The sequence below is a fragment of the Calonectris borealis genome, chromosome 16 (genome assembly GCF_964195595.1).
Source record: "Calonectris borealis chromosome 16, bCalBor7.hap1.2, whole genome shotgun sequence".
In the NCBI taxonomy this organism is placed as follows: Eukaryota; Metazoa; Chordata; class Aves; order Procellariiformes; family Procellariidae; genus Calonectris; species Calonectris borealis.
Genome location: NC_134327.1, coordinates 12,059,510 through 12,084,943, shown reverse-complemented (window position 1 = coordinate 12,084,943; position 25,434 = coordinate 12,059,510). Strand labels below are relative to the sequence as shown.

Genomic DNA, 25,434 nt, shown 5'->3' with positions numbered 1-25,434 from the left:
GTGTCCACTGCACCAAAAATAAGGCACCTCTATGGGGGCAGCTGAGCATCCATGCAGTTCCCTGTCTCTGAAGTGATGAGGCCGGTGTTTTAGTGGGTATCTAAGCTGAGAAGGCCAAAAACCATCATGAAGTGGGTGGCATGGAAGAAACAGTGGCAGGTGGGGGTACGTGCAGAGAACGCGCTGACAGGCACTTTGCAAAGCACCATAACCCCGTGATGGTTGGTTTGGATTAGGCATAAATGAACTTTGCATTGGTTCCCACCAGCAGCAATATGAAAAAAGGGTTTTTCAGCCCCAGGCTGTGTGATGGGCAGCACTGGCAGGGTGAGGCTGGTCCGGGCAGCACGCGCCGGCCACAGCGGCTGCTGGATTTGGGTGAGTGACCCTGCACCCGTGGCACAATGCGAAGCCTCTGGCAGTACCCGGTGTTCCATGGGTTCGTTGCTCACCCGTGTTGGGGTTGGACATGTGTCGGGCTGAATGGCTCCATCCTGATGAGAGTTTCCTCTTCCCGGCTGTTTCCCTTTGCACCTGACCGGGAGCAGCCCCCAGACCCTCGGCCACCCCCAGACAACCCGGGAGCGTGGGGGGGGCAGCTGCTCGGCCGCTCATCCGCTCCTCCGCTGCCGCTGCCAAGAAAACAGGCTGGAAATCACCGAGGTGCAACTGTGTCATGTTTTCTCTGCAGTGTTTACGAAATCGCTTTGCTCATCAAACACAAAAGGAACTGTTTACTTTTTAAGTAAAACACACATAAAATATCTCCATCTTTATTGCCGTTCAAAAGGCTGTTTGTTCCCTCCAGCCCCCACGCTTGCCAAAGCAATGGGGCTGCGCAGTCGGGGTCTCTCTGAGCCCGAATCACCCATCCCACCCACTCAGGGACAAATGCCCACACTCCTGCCCTGTGGACACCCCATCCACGCTTTTGTGGACACCGGCTCAGGGGCAGTTCCCGAGCAGGAGACAGCAAGTTTTGGGACTGTTGGAGACCTGGACCCACCCATGATACGCTCCCTGGCCGGACCTCCAGACGAGCTCCCTGTCCAGGTCCAGTCTGGACAAGCTCGAGTTGAGTAAGGAAGGAGCCGAGCAAGAAGCCGTGACCGAGTGCTGAGATGTTGTTGTATTTTCCTACTTCCAACTGTTTATTTACCAGCATGTTGGAGAGCAGCGATCTCTTCCTCATGCCTTATTGAGAAGCTCAGCTGTGAAATAACTAAATGAACCATCCCTTTTTATTAGCTTTTGGACTTAGCAGAGGAGCAATCAGTTAATGGCTGACCAGTTTTTGAAGATGCTAAGCACATTACAAGTGCTAAGTATTATTATTTTCCCTGCAATGTTTTATTTTTCCCTCTGAATATTCAGTTTAAATAACCCTTCCAATTACATTATCCGGTTTCATGCATTCTGCTCAGATTAAATGTGGTGCCGCTTACAATTCACTCACCTCTGTGGTTTCCAGGTCTCTGCAAGCCTCATCCTAACCTTTGCCTCTCAATCGTGGGCTGAAACGGCCTTCGTTCTGGGTCCAGCGTCTGCCCCAGCTCTGCTGTGGCTTCTTAAAATCAAACACATCCGCATCACTTCCCCACAGGCACTTCAGCCTCTGTCTCCTTGCTCTTGCATATTTATTTTCCTTTCTTAATAGGGGAACATCTTGCAAGCTTTCCCTTTCCATCTAGCTAAATTAGCTCCCTGGATAAGCTGTCTCCTCCCACTTGCTTGCATCTTCCTACGATGCCTTGTGCTGTTCTGGTTTCTTCTTCTTTGGGAAAGGGCGAAAGATCAGCTATCCAAAGGAGGCCTTTGTACCCTGGTGCCACCCAAACTACCTTGTCTCACCTGGCAATCTCCAGCCACGTATATCTATGGCTTTGCAGAGGAGGATGGGACTGACTCGGACATCACACCCGGTGTGAATCCACCCATTCTCCTGATAGCTCCGGAGCAGCGATCGGTGGCCGAGTCCCTCAAGGCCACGGATGAGCTCTTCTGGGTGTGGTGTTCTCCAAAGCCAGCCTGGGGCAGGGACTTCTCAGTCCCCTCAGCCAGAGGAGTCTCCTGACTCTATCAGAAAGGGTTCGACCATCTCTGGTGGTGAGGGGCAGCTCCCCGCTCTGCTCCAGCACCTCCATCTCTGCTTCCCACTTTCCTGACAGCTGTGCCAGGACCCATCTGGTCTCCAGGACAGAACTGCAAGATGGGTGGGAGGTCAGAAACCAGCCCACGTCTCACAGCTCACCCTCCTTCCCGGCTGCAAGCTCCACCATGGAAGTAGGTTTGGGGTGGCTGTGCCATGCGCCTGCTCTCCCCGGCCTCTGCTGCCGGTCTCCTGGCGCATGTCTTACCCCGAGCCCTGGTGTCTGCATTTGGCTGTCTTTTAGAAGCCGTGATCACCCTGCAAGGCTGGAGGAGGCTGTGGAGCAGCTCAGGGGCTTGTCAGCTGTCAGCGCTTGAAGGATTTCTCATGCGTAGGGCTGCCACGTTTCTGTCTGGGATTTCCCAGGCAGAGATGTATGTGTGTGAACTCTGGAGTGGGTGGTAGTGTTGTTACAGCCAGAATGATCTAAGGATATAATTGAGATAAGGTTTGTATGGAGAGGTAATATCTCTTATTGCAACACCTGAGATGGCTGGGGAAAAAAAAAACAAAACGAGCTTTTGTGCATGCGAGCTCTTTGTCAGCCTGAGCTGAGCTGAAGGCATCAGGGATGTTTCAGCTGGGCAGCGGCGGACGGTTCATGCCCACGTACTCCGAGGCTACTTGGCCAGGGGGTCGCTGGCTCTGCCAGCCCTGTGGAGCGACTCCCAACAACTGCTCTGCTCCCACTCCCCAAATCTTACTGCAACATGACTCCCAGGTGGGCAGGAGGTAACGTTTGGGAGAAGCAGGCTATAAGCCCCAACTGCAGGGAATGGGAATCTTTGTGTCTTGGCTACAAATGCGGTGGAACGAGATTAATTAATTTAGCTGCATCGCATGAAGAGTGCCAGTGTTTACTTACGAGACCACAGATGAGTTTTTGTGGTACCCACAGAGGCCTCCTGCCGCTCGGATGGACTGGGTAGCTCTTGATTGCAAGGCAGGAGATGCCCAAGGAGAGCTCTGCTGTGTAAAAGCGATGCTGAGAGAGAGAAAAAAAAAGATTTAAGAGGCCCCCAGCAGAGACAAGCTGCAGGCACCACGCTCAAACTTTGCGGCATCCCATCACACCCCTGCAGATCAGGGCAAGCTGGCCAGGGGCTCACGCAAGGACGGAGGAGGCTGTGAAGGCTGGACACTGCGGTGGGATGAGCCAGACCGGAGGGCTGGGGAGCTGCAAGGAAGGCGAGTGGGGTGGGAGGAAAGCGTGGATGTTGTATGCAGGGCTGATCGCTTCCTTTCACAGCTGGAAACACTAAAGAATATGATAGACCCAGAAGAGAGCCCAGGAGATGAGCAAGACAACGCGGGGGACAGCACTTGCGTAGCTTAATGGTGAAGATGGGCGAGGAGAGAAGAGCTCATTAGAAAAGGGCATCACATGGTGAAGAGAGGAGAGGATTTAATCCATGAGAAAGCTGATAAAAGACAGAAATAGAAATCTTTTAGTCCCAAAGAAAGCAAGGATGGAGTACATTAATGAGCTCTTTAATGGCGAGGTAAGTAAAGGTGAGCAGCAAATGGCTATTTCCAGACAGCTGAGCTGAGTGTGAAAAAACAGATGTTGGTAGGATGTGAGAAGCGATCGGCACATCAAGGAACAACAGCACGCCCCGTGTCATTAACGTTCCCATTGAATTATTAAAAAGGCACACACATGCAAACTCAGAGACTTGGCAGACTCTTTTGGTTACTCTGCAGGGACAGAGAAGTTGCAGAGAGAGGGAAACAGGCACGTTCACACTCAATTTGGACCAAAAGAGAGGGCAGCAAAACTAGAGTAAAACTGGCATCCTGCTTGGCTGCTTCCCACATGGTGAAAATCCACATCCCTGATACTTCTGTGTCTTCTCAACCCTTGCACAGAGAAAACTGAGTCTAGAAAAGTGGCTTCACTCTGGATCAGATGGTTTCCCTTCATTAAGTACTGGGTGGGGGGAAGGTGGGAATGAGCAAAACTCTCAAGGTGGCATTTGGATAATCTACCACCCTTCTGGTGGTGCTGGTGAGCTGGCTGAGAGGGGTAAACCAGAGGATATGACACAGGAGATGTGAAAAAGTGGAGTGTAAGTAAATTCAAGTGAAGCCAAAGTCACTGCTGCAAGCCAAGGTGTAGCTGTTGGGTTGGCTTCTCCAGCACCACCGACCATGCCCACCAGCAGCTTCACTGCCTTCAGCGCCTCAGGGCATCAGCTGGCAGCAGTGGTTTGGAGACGAAGGAAAGGAAATGTGCTATACATCTCTCCCTAAAGAACAATTTCATCTCCAGACACCTATTCAGGAAAAACAACTTACGGCCCTGTGATGGAAAGCCTGTGGTGAGTAAATGGGGTGGGAGGAGCAGGAGGAGAAGACTGGGCACCTCCAAGGTCTATGCCTGGCACTGCTCCATGGAGCTGGGCAGTGTTGCAGCCACGCTGCTACAGAACAAGACCCATTCACACCCCGTGCACATTTGAGGCAGGATCAAGGCTTTTCCCAAACCACCCCTTCATTCCCTGAAGCCTGTCCCCTCTCCTCTTCTCTGTCCCCGTCTCGTGTCCATGTGCACCACATGCTCACAGCTCCAAGCCTTGCGGTGATGGCTCTGTCCCCCCAGGGCCCTGCGGAGGAGAGGGATGTGATGTGCACCAAAGAGGAGCTGCAGCCAAGGTGAGCCGGTCCCAAAACGGGCAGGGAGGGTGCTGCTGCGCCTGGGCGGCGCGTTGTCAGTCCTCCCCCGGACGAGCATTCACAGATGCAAATAAATTCTGACTTGGGCTCCCAAACTCCGGCTCTGCCAGCTGCGCTAAAAATAGCCCAACGCAGTGCGTGCTGGCTTCAATCACCCTCATCGATCTGCTGCTTTCGGGTCCGGTCCAGCAGCACCGCAGCGCACCCCTCTGCAGCCCGCAGCCTCCCCTGGACCTCTCCTCGCTCAAAGGATTTGTGTGATCGGGCTACCTCCACCCCGCTGCCCCCCACCCTTGCTAACCCCCCTCTCCTGCAAACAAGGCGATTTATTGCTCCGGAGCGTGCCAGGCAGCCAGGCTGCAGCAAGCGTGTGACCGGGGGGTTTATGCTGCAGCTCTTGATTTCTGCTGAGCCACATCCACCACAGTGATGAGTTTGGGGGTCTTGGTTCGCCGAGACCCAGCCCCGATTCAGGGAAGGGCTGATCTAGAAGCAAGGCAGGGAGGGGGTTAGCTGGGGTTACTGGGAGTGAGGGACCCTGCACGTGCGGGAGCTGGCTGGGCTGCTGGAGCTTGGGCCCAGGGCCCTGCTCTGCCACCGGCTCTCCGGTGGCCCTGGGCGTCACTCAGGTGTGGGTGCACGGGCTGACCCATAAGCCTCAATGGGGCTGGAGGAGAGATGGCTCCAGTGGCACTTGCAGCCCTGGGAAAGGTCCCACTGCCCAGCAAGCACCACAGGTCACCAGCTTGATTTGAGCAGAGCCAGCAGTCTGGCTGTTGTCATGGTCTGGGTGGTGAGCACCTCCCTCCCTTAGGGCCCCCATGGATCTTCATGGATGCCCTCCCATGCGATTTGCACCCACTCTCACGGTGGATCCAGCTGAAGCTCCCAGGAGGCTCAAATGCTGGACTGGGGGCAGGCATGACACCTCCAACACGCATCAGCTGTGAAGAAGGCAGCCACCAGCTCCAGGGCTGCCACGTCCCCTCTCAGGTGCTCTGCTGCCTCAGAGAGGAATCTGGCCCAGCAGCACCTGCCACCACTGCCACCCTTTGTCACCCCATGTTTCTATCTGTGGACATTGCCCTTCCCATGGGCCATGTTTTGCAATGCATGGACATGGGGGCAGGTGGCTGCCCTCAGGAACACTGAGCTTAAATGGCACGTGTCTGTATAGACAGAGGTTTCTGTCCTAATTTACAGGCTTTTGAAAAATATTCAGGCTCTAGATGTCACACAGACTTTGCAACACGTGACAGGGTCCTTTGCTGACTCTTGGCCGGAGCAAGGATTGAGCTGTAGGTAATGTGTGCTCTGATTTACGCTCCAACAAGAAGGTGTTGCTGAGATGCTGGGGGAAGAAGCAGCGACAGGTCCCTCTGCTCCTTTTCTCTGTTTCATCGCCGCAGGGAAACAACTGCTCTCTCTCTCACAAAAAAAAAAAAAATCTCTCGGAGCAGCTTTGCTCGATGCCTTCACTGACCTCTCCGGGGGCTGCCGCCTGTCCCGTGCCGGGCACAGCTGCTCCCACCGCCTCTGCCTTCCCCTGGCTCTGCATCGCACGCCTCTCCCTGCCTTTCATCCCTCTCCCTCCCTTTCTTTTCCCTTCCCTTTGTTCACGCTCTCCAGTGGCAGAGCCCAGGCTGCTGCAGGAGGAGGCTATGGGAACCTCCAGGTCCTCAGCGCCGGCGGTGGCTTTCTGTGCTGGCTCCCAGCTCACTGGTCCCCATTGCCCCTTGAGGTGGGGCACGACAAAGGAGAAGCCTTTCCCCTGGCCTCCCCTCCTCTTCACTGGGACGTGTCTTTCCCATGCCCCCTCCTTTCTGCTTGGCAGGGAGCCCTCTTGCTTTGGGTGGGTTTGGGGCAATAGGAACAGCCTGGCTGGACAAGGTGTCATTCCTCTTTGCAGAAGCAGCTTGAGAGCTTTGGTGGTTGAACAGGAGACAAAATAAAGAAGAAAAGCACCCAACAGGTCGCAGGTGATGAAATTCTCCCTCTGCCCTCGGAGGGGTCTATAAAGCAGCTGCCTTGGGGGCGTGAAGGTGCCGTGGACAGAGCTCCCCAGGCCCTGTGCAGAGGCACCCCAGGAGGTCCATGCATGGGGCGGTGGTTTTGGGGACAGTGGGACTGCTTCTCTTTTCTTGCCTGGCTTTGTTCTCAGCTCATCTTGGGGCATCTCGTGCCAAGGGATGTGGATCATGGCTGCCAGGACTGCACCCTTTCTTGGAGGGCGGGCAAGGAGGCTGGAGGGTGCTCAGCAGCACAGCCATTGTCACCCAAGGAGCCACCTGGAGCTCTCTGAGACCCACAGCAAGGCCCCACTCACTATGGGGGTACAGGGTGCTGCGTGTGCAGGTACCTCCCTTGGAGCTGCCTTGGAGATGGAGGGGCCTAGATCTTTTCTAACCCTCCTTTTTCTCCAACTGCAGAGAGTTTGCATCTGGGAAGTGTTTAATTTAGAGAGGCCAGCGCTGCTGTATCACATTTCCTGTGTCGGTCTCTGTTGGTTTATGACCAGTGAAATCCTGGTGTGAAAACAGAATCAAGCTTTGATTTCATCTGCCCCTGCTGTTTTATGCCACTAACAACTTTGCATTTCTATAGCGGCTTTTATTCTGGGAGCTAAACGGGCTTCACAGACAGGCAATTAATTAATTGAGCCTCCCCAACCAGCCTACGCCCTCAACGCCACAAGGAAGCATTTTGCAGAGGAGGAAACGGAGGCAGAGAGGAGCAAAATGACTCGCCCCAGGTAAAGAGAGGAACCGGCTGCTGCCGTGCTGCTGCCTCCACAGCGAGGCGTCGTGTTCTGCTGGTTGTGCCGTTGCTCCCGGCTGCCATGAAGATGGTCATGATGTCATTTCCAAACTGGTGTGGCAACTGGTCGCAATGGGGAGAGTGACTGAGGAAGGTCTTTCAGTATCTATCCGTGACTGCCATCGCTGGAGCATCTGAGCCCAAATTAAATCGCGAACTGCCACCACCTTTGGCCATCCCAGCCACTTGCTGAGGAATCCCCTGAGACCATGAAACAGTGCCAGGAGGCCCCGCTACCGTTTCCCCTATCCATCCTTGCTGACCAGCTCCTGTTTCTCCAGGAGGCACTCAGGGTTTGCAAGGGAAGGTGGTTTCAGCTGAAGGGTTTGCTTCAGTCCAGGTGCTACAGCGGAGATTTGGGGAGGGACCCGCCATGATGTCATGAAAGAAGAGAGGGGTGATCCTCAGCTCCCCTTTCCAGGTCCTGCTCACTGACGGGTGAGCACGACGCAGCCCCGGGAAGCTGTGGGCAGGATCCGGGGCACCTGGAGGAGGTGGAGGAATGTGCCTTCGCTCATGTGGAGTGAATAAGTTCTTGGGGAAATTGCCTGCCTTTTATTATGAAACCCTGCTAATGGTTTGTTGTCTACACAAATAACCATGGGGAATGAACTCGTGCACTTCCCAGCCTGCTCCGTGTCTTCCTGGCTCAGCTCCTTTCTGAACAAACATAACCTTTTGCAAGAATACCTGTCAAAATCGCTTTGAAATATTGAAATAATAGGATGGGATATGGTTTGCTCCTAGGCCCTAGTGCTCATCCGTCAGGACTCAGGATGTCCCTCCAAAGAGACTTGTGAGCAGGATTCAAGGGAAAAACTCTGGCAAGCAGCTGGGCCCCAAAGGGCTGCATTTGGGGAGCTTATCGCCTCGCTGGGCTCGCTGGGCTCCCACACACTCACCGGGGCAGCAGAGCAGCTCCTCACCCTCCTGTGGCCCGCGCTTCGTGTCGGTCATGGGGTGAGACATGGGGGCTTGTGACTCAGCTGGAGCTAATTGGGGCAAAATTGTGTCCTTCGGCCACCAGCTGGGATTGCCTTCATGGCCTCAACGCCTCCCTCCTCCTCCTCACCCCATGAGTAGGGCATCATCTGTGAGTATTTTAGAGATGGGGCAAAAAGCTGTCTTGGACAGGCATTGGAGAGCAATGGTTGAGGGGCATGTGGCTGCTTGGGTGGACATGAGACATGAACACAGGGCCATCCCTTTCCCTTCCATTCTCGGAGTCCCAAGGGCTGTTCGGGGGCTCCCCAGGGTGTCCATCTGCAAAGCCACTCATGTGAAATGGGAGTCAAACTGGCCCGTGGGCAGCGCTAGGGGTGCAGGCAGGAGATGCTGCACTCCCTGCCTGAGGCTGCGTTTGGGGTTGTCCATGGGGGAGCTGCCGGACATGCGGTGGTGGGAGTCCCAGGAGCGAGGGGCACGATCCCCGGGCCAGGGCATGTGCCTCCTGTAATAGCTCTCAATACGGGCAAGCTGTAAATGCTTAGTGTCTTCTCCCTTAGCAAAAATCTCCCTCAATGTCCTTCTCTGGAGAGCGTCAAGAAGCTTTCTGCTCTAACTAATTGCCAGCTCCCCATCTTGAAAGGTAAGGGGATAACCCACCCCTCAGTGGCTGGCCCCAAGGGCCACCGCTCTCCAGATATGTCTGTTTAGGAGGAGAGACCGATACCTTTTAATGCGCAGGAGAAATCCCGTTGCATGGTGGCATCTGCTCAACCAAGAGCCCCTCGCTTCTCATCCCTTCCCTGTTCCTGGTGGTGATGGTCTCCCATCTGGAATAAGGTGGGGGATTCTGCTTTTCTGTACATGCCTTTTGTCTCGAAGTGATGAGAACACAGGCAATTGTTGGGAGAAATCAAACCCAAACACTTAGAAACCCGAACACTCCCCCCCTCCTCCAAAAAATACCCTGACAACCAACCACCAACCAACCACCAAAAAAGTCCTTCAAACCAAACTCTATCTCTTTCTCTAAAATCCATGATTAAAACCTGGTACAAACAGGTGAATATAGAGATATAGATATATATTTTTAGTAGATGTAGTATTGTTTTTTTTTTTTCTCCTCTCTCTCATTATACAGCAAACATTGCAAATATAGAAATTTTCTCTGTACAGTTAACGACTTCGGTTTACAATGCAATGTGTGGTAAAACCTCTCAGTGAGTGAAAATGTGAACGGGCCTTCAACGGGGTAAAAGTCTAAACTGGAAGACTCCGTTTGCAAAAACAGCCCAAAGGATGGATCTCCTTCTGGTCTCTTTTTGGTTTTTGTTGCTGTTTTTGTTGCTGTTGATTTTGAAAGGGAAGGAAGGAAGAACACAAACTGTTCACAAAGAATCCACAAAATCACGGAATAGGGACTCATGCAATGCAATATTGGGAAACGCCAGACCTCAGCTCTCTGCCCGCTCTTTCACTTTCTTTTTATATTCAATTTTTTCTTTTTTTTTTTTAAAAAATGGAAATGAAACAAAACTTTTTTTTTTCACTCCACAGTTTGTTTGTTTTGTAAAGTTTGTGTTCAAATTTGGTGCGTGTCTCACCAATGTGAGGACATTTTAATATCTCGCTTTATATATTATATAGAATATTTATAGATTTTCATAATTTGTTCTCTCTTTTATTTTTATTGATTCTTTTTTTTAAATTTTATTTTGTTTCAAAGACAGTCTGAATAAAAATAGCTGCTGCGGATTTCTTTTGGTCCAGTTAGTGTGTTAAGTCACGGGTTGTGTGAGGACTCAGGACTTTTGCTGGGCAGAGACGCCCTTCCAGTAGTCTAAGATGTCATGAAGATCCTCGTCTTTGGCAAACTGGACCTTTTTGCGTAGGGCATGGCCGGCTGCCATATACTCCTCCTCGTCTTTGTGCCGCTTGCGGTTGAGTTTGAAGCGCTCCCAGATGCTGTGCGATGGTTTGCAGGTGTACTCTGGGCTGGAGGTGTAGCTCAGGTTGTGATATTGAGGCGAGAGCTGGGAATAGGCCAGGTCTCTGGGGCGAGGACGGGTCAGAGGCTCCAGGATGGAGGGCTTTCGCCCCGCCATGCTGTCGTGCTGCTCCCCTTGGTGCGAGCCGGGGTAGGAGTGCCGGTGTTCGCTGTACTGACGGATCTTTTCCGCCTCTGCCCGCAAGATGGCCGCGGCCGGTGTCACAGTGAGGATGGTGTCGGTGGTAGGGGATGTCTTCTCGATGTATTTGGCTTCTGATTTGTGGCCTGATCCCTCGGAGCGGTAGGACCTGGGGCTCCGTATGGAGCCACTGGAAGAGGTGCTGGAGCGTTTGGGGGCCGCCTCCATGCTGTGGTGTCGCTGGAGAGGGTGGTTGTAGCTTTCCTTGTAGACGGGGGAGAGGAATCCGTGCTTGCTGGGGATCTGCTCTGATAGGAGCACCAGCTGAGGCTCTACTGTGGAGACTGCCCCCGATTTCACCCCTTGGAAGGAGGTGGACTCAGATTTCAAGGCATCGATGCAGTTGTTGATGATCTGGTTCACCTTGTCCACCTCCTTGGCAATGGTGGAGATCTCAGCCACAGAGCTCTGGGTGTCCGGCGGCAGGGACAGCTCGCAGTCTCGCCTCTCGGGCTGCTCACCCGTCCTCACCTCCATGTAGTTGCCCTTGGTGGCCTTGGGGGTCTCGCTGCTGTCAATCAGCTTGTACTGCTCGACCTCGCCAGCAGAAGGCAGGTAGGGGATGCGGGTCACCGTCTCCCCACCCAGCATCTGTCCCTGAGACAGCTGGGTGATGCTGGTGGTCTCCATTTCTGGCCCATATTTCAGCTCGATGATGGTCTTCTTCATGCTGCCGGCAGCCTTTTTGTGCTTCTCCTCCTGCTGGCGCCTCTTCCGGAGACAGTAATACACAACGCCCAGGACAATCACCATGCCAAAGAGACAGCCCAGGATTGTCATGATATAATGAGTGGCAGTGGAAGGGGTGGGCACCGGCTCCTTGCGGTTGGGTCTGGTGGGTGTGATGGTGACACAGGTGTGGTTGTACTTGGAGTATTGGTGGACAGAGACTACACAGTAGGTGTAATCTCTTTGTGCTACTAGGTTGCTCACGGTGATGTTCTCCTCTTTCTTCCTGAGCTTGGTGATCATAGAGGAGAAGCCGTTTTCAAACTGGGAGAGGATGTACATCTTGCTGAAGGGGTAGGGGATCTGCACGGTGAGGACGGCCGAGTTGTGGTTGAGGTGCTTCACCTGGATGTTGGGGCGCACCTCCGTCTCGCCAATGGGCGTGAAGAGGGAGAACTGCGGGGTCGTGCCATCGCCGGAGGAGCACTCCTCCTCGGAGCAGGGGCTTTCGGAGGGCGCCGTGGTCATCTGGTACCTGGGAGGGATAAAACGAGGGATCACAGTGTAGGAGCCGCCGGTGCAAAGGGAAGAGAGCATGCTCAGAGCATTGCGGTAGCCAGTCCGGCCTTGGCCTAACAAGTAGTAGCCTGTATAGTCGGGTGGGGAGTCGCACTGCATCCGGTCATACGTGCGTGTCATGTTGGTGAAAGCCTCCAGCCATTGCAGGAAACCGAGGAGCTCGCAGGAGCAGTAGAAGGGGTTACTGTAGAGTTCACAGACAGAGAGCTTGTTTAGGCCCCGAAAAGTGTTGCTGTCGAGTCTCTGGATCCTGTTCATGGACAGGTCAATGTTCACTATGTTGGGGCACTCCCAGAAGGCATTGGGGGTGACGGACTCGATGAGGTTGGCCTGGAGATAGAGGTACTCCAGCTTCCCCAGGCCCCGGAGGATGCCCTCGGTGAGGTTCCTCAGTCGGTTGTAACCCAGCTGCAGCACCTGGAGGTTGAACTGTCCTGAAAAGGCACCATCCTCGATGTAGGAGATCTCGTTCTTCGTCAGGTTGAGGTATGTCAGGTTGCCGAAGCGGCTGAGCGAGGCGTACTGCACGCTCTTGATCTTGTTGTCGTTCAGCCGCAAGTCCACAATGGTGCTGTTGATTTGCTGGGGGATGGACTCGTAGGGGGGCTGGTTTTGGCTGCAGATGGCCAACCAGACGAAGCCCTTGTCCCCCTCGATGAGCCAGCAGTCTGCCCGCACCCCGCCGGTGTGCAGGAGAGAGACGGCGGCCACGCACACGCAGAGGGCTGACGTCGCGGCCCACCGGCGACCTGCCATCTGGAAGGGCGGCGCGGAGAAGGGGTTCCTGGTCTGCCAGAAGCGGGGAGCGGGACAGGGGCCGGGAAGACGTGGGCTAGTGCTTCTTCGGCAGCTTCGCTTGCCTCTCCCTTCTCCTCATGGCTTGGAGACGGAGGGGAAGCGTCCGTGGAGAAAGCAGACCTCGGTGCCCTCGGTACTTGGCAGCCACCGGCCAGGGGCTACTACCAAGGCCTGGGTGGCTGAGGCTGGTCCCACATCACCAGGTCTCTGGCATCTCGGGAGGGGAGTCATGAAGTTAGGTGCCCGTGCGGAGGAGTCCCTCTGGCTTAGAGACAAGCCTTCCTCTCACTTTTTATCGTACATCTCCTCGTTTTCTTTTTGCTGCCCATCGCAACACCGGTCCCCATCTCCATGTGCCTCCGTGGGTCTAGCTGTCCCCGCTCGGTCCCTCGGCTCACCTGCTCAAAACAAAACACAAGCACAAACTAAACACAAAGGAAAGACAGTTAGCATTTAGAGGTGTTGGAAATGTGTCCAACTACCCTTTTAATTTTAGGCACTTGCCTTCTACCTCTGGCTACCTCCTTTCAAGAAGCCTTTGGTTTATTTGGGCACTGCCACCAGCGGCATTTGGCAGCACAAGGGAAGGTGGTCACTGACCATGGAGATCACCCTCCTTTGAGTGCGTTGCCCAGTGTCACATTATAGGCAGGGGAGAGACCAACGCACATCCAGGGCACCGTTTGACCTATTTAGGTGTCTACCTTAGGAGGAGAGGAGTGATGCCCCAGAAGTGTCTGTTCCTCTCCACTGAGAGCAGATCTAGTCTAGACAACTCGCTCTGATGTAGATTTGATGCTGCAGTGTTTTGCTGAGGGGAATCCTAACTGTCTCACGTGCTGGTGTGCGCAGCAGCGGTGCCCACAGAGGCGGACGCTGATTGGGGACACCGTGTCTCTCTGACTGCATTGCTGCGTAGCATCTAGGATAAAGCCCAGCGTCGAGCGCCTGTCCTGTTTCTGGGAACCTAAGCAGTAGTTTCAGGGCACTCTTTGACTACAAAACACGCTAGCGTGATTGTCCACCATCCGATGTCCTTGTCTGTGGTTGAGGCTTGCTGTCTGTCTCCAAGACCTCTCTCTCCCTCCCGGGTGAAATGATGCAGGGGTGGGGAGGACCCTCAACCGTTCAGTGCCATAACAGGAGTATTCGCAGAAGACAGGACAAGACCTTCCCTCCTCAGCCAGAAACAGCCGTTTGAAGACCAGGAAGAGTCTTCACTAGACACAAACCAATGGCGAAAGAAACCTATGAGGCTGCCAACAGCCTCACTTTCCACAGAAAAACTCTCATTCCTGGCTCACATTTTCCATTATTTTTTCCTGCATTTTTGACTAAACATAAATATCCATGGACAGCACTTCTACTTCCTTTTGTAATTTCTTAGGGAAACACGAAGGCAAAAGTGGAGAGGAGAGAACTGCTTGAGCATCAGCATCTCCTGGGTCATGCTTTTCCACAAGATGTTGAAAATATCATCCGTGGACATCTCTACTGCCAAACAGCTCTCTGGGCTGGTAGGATAGATGCAGTGAGGTGTTGTGGCAGAGATGGAGTTGCCCACAAACGGGGAGAAAACACCATGGCCTATCTAGAAAAATCCTTTCGTTGCAAACAGGAGCTCTGGTTGTCTCCCTTGTCCCAGGGCAGAGCATAGGAGGCAGGGAAGACACCACCAGCACTCTTTGAAAACACAGCTGGTAGGAACTGGTGGTTTCTTGGGCATCCATGAAGGAGACAGGGGCATAGCTTACCTCTAAATTGGATCTGCAAAATAGTATAAATCCAGAAATTGGTTTCCAAACCATTTCCAAGTGCCCAGGCAGTGAAGGGTCGTTACTGGGTGCTGCACACCTGAAAATCACATGAGGCTGATCGTCAAGGGGTGTTTAGAGGCAGATGCCATACCCTCGCCCTTGTCCTGAAGAAACCAGGTTCTTTTCCAACCGTGATACCAGACAATGAAGCAGACCATGTTTCACTGCAGAGATCCCTGTTAACCATTCACAGTTTATACCTCGGTAAACAGGCCAGTGATAATAAGCAGTAAAACAGTTTATTTGTTCTTTCTGTATTGTGAACAATGAGTCTATTCCCTGGTGGCACAGTTGGATTTCCATTACATGAATAACAAGATCTGCTCTTGCGTCAGCTCTCTGCACATGAGACTCTCCAGCCACCTTGTCCTCCAGCAGACGCCCCACCAGCTGCTAGGGGAGGTGAGGCTGTAGGGGAAACCAACAGCCAGACACCCAGTGACCCCACCAAGGGCAGGGTGTGCGGTATCCACCCTTCTTGTGGACTGTACTGTCTGCGGCGGCTGTGCAGGCATGGGTGGGTGGGAAGTACCAGCCCTAAGATGATGTTTCTGTGGGGCCCTGCCTGGGTACTTGCAGGTCTCTCTGCCTCCCCGGTGCCTGGTGCTCTCCTATCCCACCTATATTTGGCAGAAAGCTCAACACCACCAGGTTTTCAAAAGTTTACTAGAAATGGGGGTCTGGGTGGAGGAGATGCTGAGGGCAAGGCAACTGAATCTCAGGTCTCCTCCTTCCTCGGGTTAGAAACTTGGACTTTAGCATGCTTCTACATTGCAATTCCAGCTGAAGCCCTTATATCACCACAGTGATGCTGATATTGCGGGTAATCCCATTTTGGGGAATACTACCTGTGCACTGGCAGGAACGCATTTGCAAGGATGTGCTGTCCCTTCCCTGGGATGCTTTGCCCATTTTGGTGTAGCTGAGGCCTTGGAGCCAGCGAGGAAGGGAAGAGGGACTGTGCTCCCTGGGGTGCTGAGGTGAGTGCCCCCCCTTACTGTCCCCAGCTGGCAGGGAGGCACAGGCTGCAGTGCCAGGCTGAGAGCCGTCTGCTGCTACGTCCCTCCCGGCACTGGGCAACTCAATTAACCTCTCTGCGCTCCAGCCTCCTCTCCGGCACCGTGAGATAATGATAGCGCTTGACAGGGCTGTGAGAGACTGAAGGCAAGTGCCTGGAAGTCCTCTTGTTAGGATGAAAATCCCAGCAGATGCGTTGTGCTGCAGGTAGAGAATTTCACTGCCTCTGGCTGCAAGCTGGGCTCTAGATGTGCCTGCTCTCCTCTGCCACAGGGATCAGCCTGGTCTCCAGCTCCTCAGCTTGCCTCCCAACAGGGTGTACGTTGTCCCTAAGGGTGTGGGAGAAGGGCAGCGATGGGTAGTCCTGGCCTGCAGAGCCATCAGCAATGGGTTGCCCCAGTTGTCCCATTGGGATGGCATGGAGAGTGCTTCCCTTGCCTGCTGCTCCGCAGTGCTTGCCCTTGGTATGAGCATCTCCCTGCCCTCCTCCATGGGCTTGTGCATTACCGGGACCTCCTGCAGGCAGGGGAAGCCCTGCCAAATGGAGACAGCACAGGCAGCAGGGAGTGATGCATCCGGGCATATTCTCTTTAGCAAGCACTTATTCTGTCTCCTCTAACTCCCATTTTGACCCAACCATCCTCTCTGGGCAAGCTTGTGTTTGGGATTGCTCTGCAGAGCCAAACCAGCTTTTTTCTTGCAGGGGAAGGTTTCTTGTCACTCCTCCCTGGGGAGGCTGTGGGCTGCAGCCTGGGTCAGTGGGCATTAGCTAACACCATCCCGTGAGCAAAGAGCAGAGACAGACCCTCCACAGACCTTGCCAGGCTGATTCCCTATAGCCTTCTCACCACCTGTGTGCCTCCCTCATCTAACGGGAGGTGTCGGGGGTGAAGAAGAGCAATGGTAAATGACTCAAACACGTTCAATAAGGCTCCTGCTGTGTGTTTTCTCTTTTTTCCTGTACGTTGCCTATCAGATGAGTCCTTCCCAAAAACAGAAAGGAGAAAAGGCATTTTATCAGCAGCCTGAGTTTAATTTCAGCTCATTAAAGCAAGCAATTTGCTGGTTTATTTGCTTTGCAAAGTGTGAATAAAATGACAGCATTAAGGAGATGTAAGAGAGGAAAGAGGGGCTAATCTCCCTTTTTATTAGATTGCCAGGACATGACTGGGGAGTGGAGAAGTGGGTCTTGTTGCTTTGCACGGAACGGATAATTGTTCATCTTTTTGGCTTCTGAAAGCCTCCTTGCCAGCATCACGCGGGTGCGTGTGGGTGTGCGCCTGCGTGTGTGCGCTGCGACATCAGCCAAGTGCCGAGCATCCTGCAAGGCAGGCGGGAGCAGGGGCACTCGCAGGGGTTCCCGACTCACCTCCCTGTAACAGCAGATAACAGACATCCAGGAGCTTTCTCCTTCCCTTCTCTACCTTTTACCTCCCCTCTAATCTCCTATTTCTGTTCGTTTCTGCTTCTGAAATCCCGGGCTTGATTCTTGCAGGTTAGAAATAGAGCAGCCGGTCGGCCGAGGAGCCTTTTGCTGTCCCTGACCTCCTGCAGCTGGGACGTGGCTCTGGACAGCAAGGGAGAGACCCCCTGCCTCTTCCCCACAGACTGGATAAAAAATCAGTAAGAAAAACTAGTGTTTTAACCCTCCTGCCTGACTGATTTGCCTTTGCCCAGCTGTCCTGGGTTTATTCTCCCGGTAACCCAATTGCACACCACATTTCCCAGTCCTCTGACCCTCCACAGAGCTGCCTGGGAAAACTCGGGAACAAACCACCTACAACTCCAATGTGAAAAACAACCAGGAAAGTGGAGATTTGGAGTTCTGCTTCACTGATTGAGACAGAAGCAAAAGAGATGAATGAAGACGGTGTGGAATAACAATAGCAATGATTTGAAATGATGAATTTAATCTCAATCAGAGATACCTTGAACTGTGGCACCATGCTGACGATGACAATAGGCCAGGTCCATGGGGAGGCCATGGAACCCACCCAGTTCCTTGCAGGAAATGTCATTCCTACACAGAGTTACCTGTGCGCTGCAGACACTGCTGTATTTCCCTTTCCTTCTGCTTTCACAAGGCAGCATGGTTTGACCAGCTGAGAAGATGTTGGGCTTACAGAGGCCAGCAAAGGGGCAATGACTGCTCCCTCACTCCTTGCTGCTCCTATGCGGTGCCTCTGATCTCCAGTGTCCCTGCTGGAGCCCAGATCCATGCTTTGCCCTGCTAATCCTGCGATGTCCTCCCCTCCTACCTGTCCCTGCTTCTCTAGCCCTGGTCCCCATCAGCAATCCAGCAGCAAAGAGGGACTGCTGTGTTCTTGTGATGCCCACAAGGCTGCAGCCTGCACTGGATGAGCAGCAGCAACCTCGTCCTGCCTGAAAACCCACGGGAAAGGAGGTGGAAAGGAAAAGGCAAAGCTGGGGCTCCAAAAACCAGTGCAGGCCGGCTGGTAAGTTTTTTGCTTCCATTTCCCGACTAATGGCATCTCGGTAAATTAAACCAGAGCAGCAGCTGCAAGGAAGCAAACAAAGCAGCCGTGGGGGCTGGGTAGGTAGAGGGAGAGCGAGCTGGGCAGCACATATAATAACATGCTGTCCTGGCACTCAGTTCCTAATTTTGTTATTCTACTGAATGAGTTATTTCAAACCGTGGATTAGATTTACTGAGTGAAGGCAAGGAGCCAGATTAACATGCGTGCCGGTGTGTGCATGCGTATACACACATACACACAACAGTGCTCCTCTCCTTGGCATTTCTGCATCTCCGTAACTTCATTCTCCCCAGCTGCTCCATCTCCAGCTGGCCGAGTTTCAGCTTCTCTTAGACCCTCTTTCACAGCCGCTCAGGCCATTTTATCAATAAATGAAGGAGCCCCACTACAAAGAGAGCCATAGCAAAAGAGGAGCAATATATTAAAAATTATAAATGTTTAGTCACTCAAAGGCGGGGGGAGGGAAAATTTGGCTAACAGGCACCAAATTTTAAAATGAACCTTGGCTCTTCATTATGCATAAAATAATCTGAGGAGGCAGCTCCAAGATGGCAGAAAAAACATTTATTCGTGATGAATTCTCCCCTAAATTGCTTGACATCCATCCTGTATATGTCAGGTGGGAAAGGAGGCTTCCAGGCAGGTTCTTCTGCTCATTCGTATTCCTGGTGTTTGCTACATGTCTCCTGCCAGGTGATGTTGGTCAGAATCACAACCACGCTGAATAATAAAAGACGCCCAGGCCTGTAAAATTCAAGTTAATTTTATATCCAGAGGTCCCAGTATTAATATTGCCTCCACAGACAGGGTTTAGGCAGCATTTTGTGCATCCCAACCTTATTCCTCACAGTGTTAGATAATAGAGTTCTCCAGTCAATTCTACTTTCTCTCCTGCTATTATTTATTATTTAAGAAAAATAGGCAAGGGAGAAAAGATATATTTTCCACTGAGGTTTGAAGAGAGATGAAGAAGGAATGAAGCAGAGAGGCAAAGGGGGGGCTAAGAGAGAAGTGCCCAGCATCGCATACAGGATAGCTTTTACTGAGACCTTGGGAGGTCACGCACTAAGTGACAAGTAGCCAGGTGGGAGGGATGGGGAAGAGATCACTTCTCTGGGGCAGGCTGGGAGAAAGAAGCAGAAATTACACACTTGGTCTCTGTACCGGGGCATTACCAGTGTATCAACACTCATGGGCTCTACATGGTGCTAGGGCCAATGTTCCTTTCCTTGGGTTGTTCCTATCAATGGGAATACAAGTCAATAGAGATCAAGACACTGATGGCTCTTTGGTATCCACAGACTCCCTGGCTGCTGGATCATTTTGCAGTCTCTTTGCAGGAGGCATGGGACACTTTCTGCAGATGAGTGGCCAAATGAATGTCAATCTGAGGAGCCTGAAATGCACCTGGTTGTCAAGGCCCTGAAGACACTAATGACCCTGATCAGCCTCACCTGGGGCCTCCACCCACACCCTCTGTCCACCGGCTCAGGAGCTCCATATAAGCTCAGCCCTGGGCCTCTAGTCCTCTCTTGAGCTCTGCTGTTGGTGTGCCTTGCTCCAGCCCTTTTGTGGTCCTGCCTCCAGGATAGACCTCAGGCCTGTGTGGTAGGTGGCTTATCTCCTGGATGGATCCCTCAGACATGCACTGTAACTTGTGTCCAGTGCTGCCCCTGGCCCCATCTTCTCTGCTGACTGGACTCCTTGGATGGACTCTAGATATGGTTCATCCCTGGTCTTGCCTGGGACTGTCAATGGTCCCTGTTGCCAGCACCTTGCCTGGTGTGTTCATGTGCTGGGAGACACCACCCTGGGTGGGGAGGGAACCCCTGTGCTGGGGACACCCCTGGCTCCTACCCTGCCTTCCCTTTGAACAGCCAGCCCTTGCTGCTGCTTCACATGGATTTCCATAGGAGACAGCTTGCTCTGCAGCTGGTTGCATGGGGAATTCTCTGGTAAAATGGTTTTCTGGTGTAAAATGCACTTTCTGCAAGATTAAACCTTTGGCTGAAAAGCGATGATCTTTCTTGGAAGTTGAGATTCAGGCCAATTTAGCTGTAAACTTGTGGGTGCTGTAGTGTCTGATGGGAGCCCTAGTTGAAAGCCATCGTGCCTCCACCAGCCAGGCTGAGGCCAGTGCTGCAATCTGGGAATGGCCAAAACAAACCTGGTTGCACAAATATTTTTAAGAACCTTTTTGTTTTATGGCAAAATAAATTCTGGGTTAAAATGACAATATTTTCAAGACAGATTAGCTCTTGGGATTTCAGGAAATGCAGATATTCTGCTTTTCAGTCAGCTGCAGTCTGAAGTCATTTACATCCATCTCATGCTGCTTAGCTTCCAGGGTCTGTCGAGATGACAACCCTATCGCACACCGCTGTGGGCCGCTGAGTTTAAGTAAATGCATAAATGATCTTCCTGGTGAACAACCTCTTAAGCCCAGCTGGGTTACCTGTGCATTAAACCAGCCTTCTGAAATATCAGCATGGGCAGATATGAAATGTCAGCTCCAGCCTGTGACAGTGCAGTTGAGCCCTTAAAGAGCCACGGAGTGCAATTAGAGGGGCAGAGATAGAGGAAGGCGAAGAGGAAAAAGATTTTAGGGGATGTAGAGAACTAAGAGCTCTGATCAGGTACAACAGTAGTAATAAGAAAAGTGTGTTTCCATGGGAGAAAGCCTCTCTAGTATTTACTTGATGGGGTTCTTCCTTAGAAATAATCAGCTTGAATCACAGCTCCATTATGGGATGGTTATGCTCACGGTAGGCTGGGGCAAAGCAGAGATCTGGTGTGGAAGCAGGACTCCCATTTCCCCCCCCCCGTAAATAGTGCTGAAGATCAAAGCATGTCTTTCCAGCCCCAATACAATGGAGGGAGCCAGCCCCGTGCTGGGAAGTGAACCTGCTGGTGTTCCTCAGCACTGGCAATCTGAACTGTGCCTTGTCTCTGCTGCATTGTCATCCTCGCTCGGATCTTTGCTGCTATTTGGAAGAGGGTTTTACTGCTTTCATTCATTAATTTATTTTTGCAGGAGGCCCACATAACCCTTTGTATCCCAGATAGGAAAATCCACTTGTATACAGGATGAAATCTGCTGGTGGGTCCATGAAATGGTTAGCTTTGTTAGAAATTCCTTTCAGAGGTGCAAGTGTTTTGTTTGCTCTGATTTTTTTTTATGGTCATATTTTCAAAAGGACTCTTCCCTCTCTGACCCACTCTTCCCCTGTGAAGGGGTCTCAAGCCAGAAAGTGTGGGTCTCTGGCCAGTGCCCACCTCAGTTGCAGTTTCTAGGTGGACTGTACTGCTGAGTCTTGGCAGGTGGACAAGAAAGTATACAGCACATGTAGGACTTCACGGTAACGGTCTGCTGTGATCTCCGGGTAGGCAGAAAGGAATTCACCTTTTCATCAGCAAGTGGAATCAATAGCACACAGGAATCGCTATGGCTGTGCTGTAGGCAAACACCTCTGCTAACCTCTTACTGACGTGTTCACCTTTGAAGTTGGTCCTGCTTCTCTGGTTGGAGACAGCTTCCAGATGTCTCTTCCAACCTAAATTATTTTGTGATTTTAATGATCTAGCTCTTCTCCTCTGGAGCTGAGGAGACTAGCTTAAGGCTGAACCCTCTGGCTGTCCACTTTTTGAAGGGGGTTTCTGCCTAGATATAGCAATATCTGGCAAGTCCAGTGCCCTACAGGCCCAATTTTAGCTCAGTGCTGCAGGCTGGCTTCCTGTCATGGGCCAGGAGAAGGTTAATGATCATCTGGGCAGCTCTCCAAAACCAATCTGATGTTTATTCAGGATAACAGCATTGCAGAGGAAACCAAGCATGACCACCTTCCACATACAGCTCACCCAGCATGGCCCCACTCCTGCGCACAGGTCTGCTGGAGGAGCTCAGGTTTGTCAGCTCTCGGAGGAGATACCCTCTTCTTGCCTAGGTCAAGACAGGTCCTCTGCAACATATCCAGCCCTGCGTATGTCCTGACCTCTTAACCCAAACAGATGCTGTGTTTCTAGAGAAAAACACTTTAACAGGCTGTGGGTCTGTTGTTTCAGCAGCAGAAATACGCACTTGTCCTTCCTGCTAAAATTTTATAGGATGCTCCTTATGGGTCAAATACCAATGCTACAAACAAATATCCATGCCACAAGCACCTTAGTTTGTTGGCCCCCGTGAAGGGAGGATGTTCAGCCCCACTGCGCCCTCCAGGTCCCTGCAGTGCTAGGAGGATGTGGGATATGGGACAGTGGTCTCAGCCTGGTGGGTGGTGGCTTGGTGGGCCTGGGTGTTGGAGGTCTGTGCTCCAGCTGGATCTGGGATGGGGGTGAGAGGATGAAGGGTTGGTGCAGATTAGCACATGAGGTTGTGGAGGGATGTGAGATAGCAGTGAATGCACCCTCTGACAGAGGGCAGAGCCTGTAAGATGGTTGTGGGTGTTTATTTGCCTCAGCTGCTGTTTAACAGCTGAATTTCAGCCATGAACTTACAGCCTTTTCCTCCCACCAGCACAGCCCCTGCAGTTATTCTGCCATCATTTGACACAATACAAACGGACATGCAACGGACTCATCCCAAGGATACCCCGCACCTATAGGGAGGTGAGTGCTCTGCTTACTTGGGGCTCCCCTTGGGTCCCTTAGGGCTCCATGAAGGGTTTGGTTATGAGCCATAAAGCCTAAAGGCCTGGGACGTGCTGTACTGAGGGAATGACTCTCCTCCAGCAACGAGCACTCACAGACATACATGGCCAGCAGCAGAGCTCTTGCCGCTTCCCTCGGAGTGCGGAAAAAATTGTACAGATAGCAAAAAGTGTTTTCTGAAGGAGCCCTGAGATGCTGGTACTGGCTTCATCATTGACAGTTCCAAAATAACTGGTACTTGCTGCTTCCCAGGCATGCTCCGAGAGGCATCGTGAGAACATCTATTTAGTAGGGTCTCTGGGGATGCACTTCGTCCTACCTGAAATGGTTGGGGAGATGGCTGGGCAGCCAGATGGCTGTGCTCTTGTGGAGCCGATATTAATGTCTCATTTGATTGTGTTTACAGCATGGTTAATGTGGCTCCTAGATTCCTGAGCAGGTATCTTTATTATGTTAAATCTAAACAGAACAAAGATACGGCTCTACCATGGGCTTGGCTGGTTAAAATCTGTGCCAAGGCAAGGTGATTTCCCACTGAAGCATGCCTGTGCACTTGTGGGAATAAGCAAAGCCCAGCTTTGCTCATAGAGGATGCTCAGCCACAGCTGAGCTACATGGTCTCCTCTATGGTGTCAGCAAGCCTAAAACCCAACCAAATGGCTTTCTACCCAAAAATGTGTGGGTGGCAGCAGAGCAGCTTGGAAAAATGGGTCATGTACATGCCAAGCTCCATCCAAGAGAAACTTTTTGTCTGACACATGGTTAATGCCAAACTGCTGCAGGAAAAGCAGCAGTAAGAGCTATTGGTGCGTTAGCATGGGCTTGTGCACGTGAAAGCCCTTCCTCAACATCGTATCTGCTCCTCAGCAGGGTCTGTGGCCACCCTCGGGGCTGCGGTATTTTCCTGCTCATCCAGAGACTTTCAAAAGATGTGGAGAGTGGAAAGAAAAACTTTGAAGTCCAAGACAATAGAAGTGCGGAGCTGTGCCAGCATTTGGATTGCCTGTCCTTTTCATAAACATTTCATGTGGAGGTTACCCAAGTTGAAAAAGCAAGTGAACCCAGAACACCCATCCTCTCTGGAGGAATGGAGTTTATCGTTAATAATCTACTGCTAAAAGGGTAACATCTGTTTTGGACAAACTGTAATGAGATTTAAACCCCAGGTGGAGGGAGGACTTCACAGTAATAAATGACTTTCTGTATGTCTAAATAGTTTTAATTTTTTTTCTGGCAGAAATAGCTGCTTTTCACCTTAGGCTTCTTTTTGCCAGCTCTTTTTGTTTAATGATTGCTATTAATTTCCAGGGTGGCAGATGGATTCTAGCCTGGTGTAGTCTGAAATGAGGAAAAACAGCCCATGAAGGTGTGAGCTTGCCGTGAACATGTGCACAGGTCACACATGTGCTGGTGGGATGCCATGTGTGGGTGTTTGCTTTCCAGGGGAACTGCTGCTTCTCAATAGCTGCTCCCCACCCCTGGGATGTTTGAGCATCTCTCCCTCAGGTAGGAAGGAGAATTAACTTTCCTGGTCACTGCTATTAGCTCTGCCTGTTTAGACCTTGATTCATCAAAGCTGCTGATTTCAGCAAGGCTTTGGGAGGAATTCAAACCAGCACTTAAGTGCTTTGCTAAATCCAAGCTGAAGTGAGCTGGAGAGCAGGATGTGGTCCCCAGAACATGGGAAGGAGCTCCCTGCCCTGTCCAGGCAATGCCTGTGACTAGGTGCTGCCGGGTGATGGGGATTCCTCCTTGGGCATGAAAACATAGACATTTTTCAGTGTTTATCCCATGTTGTGAGATTTTTTTATAGTGTGGGATGCTCTGAACAGGCAATCCTTCTCCATCCTCTGTGGAGACAAGTGGCTGCTGCTGAACCCAGAAGTCCCTGCCGCAAGCTCCTAGAGCCCAAAGGGGGACTTTCTTTATCCTCTCTGCCACCACCTCCTTCTCCAGGAGAACAGCTAATCCCAATCAGTGCTGCAGTGTGCTGGGGTGCCCTCCTTTCTCTTTCCCCTGCTGTGGAACATCTCTGGACTCTGCTCAGGTGTGCAGGATACATGGGTGGCCAGGTGAGAACCTGGGTCCAGGAAACAAGGCTGATGATGGACCACCACATGGCAGTGCCCTGCAGCCAGGCAGCTGCCCCAAGACAGGAGTGTGGCAGAGGACAGGGGAAGGAGGGAGGGTTTTTGTTGCCTGGGACTGGGTGAGCCCTGGGGATGGAGGGAAGGGGGTAGAGATAGAAAGTGCAGCATCTCAGGTGATGCAGATAATCTCCTTTAATCTCCTGCTCAAAATAACCCAAAGTCAAGTAAAGGAGGGATTATATGGCCTAAGCCACTGTTATCGCCAGGGTGTAACAGACTTAGGTTGCATCTGAAGGGCTGCCGAGGAGGAAGAGGAGCTGCAGCAAATATTGGCCTGCTGGAAATGCCTCCCCAGCGAGGGTGACTGGGGACCTTCCTGGGGGAGCCCAAGGAGAATGGGGGGCTGCAGGATGGGCAGCTACTGGCAGACCTGGGGAGGCTGCACAGGGACCTGCTCCCAGGGGAGAGACTGTCTTAGGTGCCCACCTGTCACCTTGGCATTACTGATGGGTTTATTCTTAGTGCAGGATCCAAAGTGCTTTA

At 52.1% G+C, this 25,434-nt stretch overlaps 1 protein-coding gene across 1 annotated transcript; it reads right to left on the bottom strand.

Annotated features, from left to right (window-relative positions):
• Window positions 1-9,703: 9,703 nt before the first annotated feature.
• On the bottom strand, window positions 9,704-12,786 carry ELFN1 (extracellular leucine rich repeat and fibronectin type III domain containing 1). The gene has a single exon (XM_075164873.1). It carries the CDS (start codon window positions 12,778-12,780, stop codon window positions 10,390-10,392), a length of 2,391 nt encoding a protein of 796 aa, XP_075020974.1. The 5' UTR covers window positions 12,781-12,786; the 3' UTR covers window positions 9,704-10,389.
• Window positions 12,787-25,434: the final 12,648 nt, after the last annotated feature.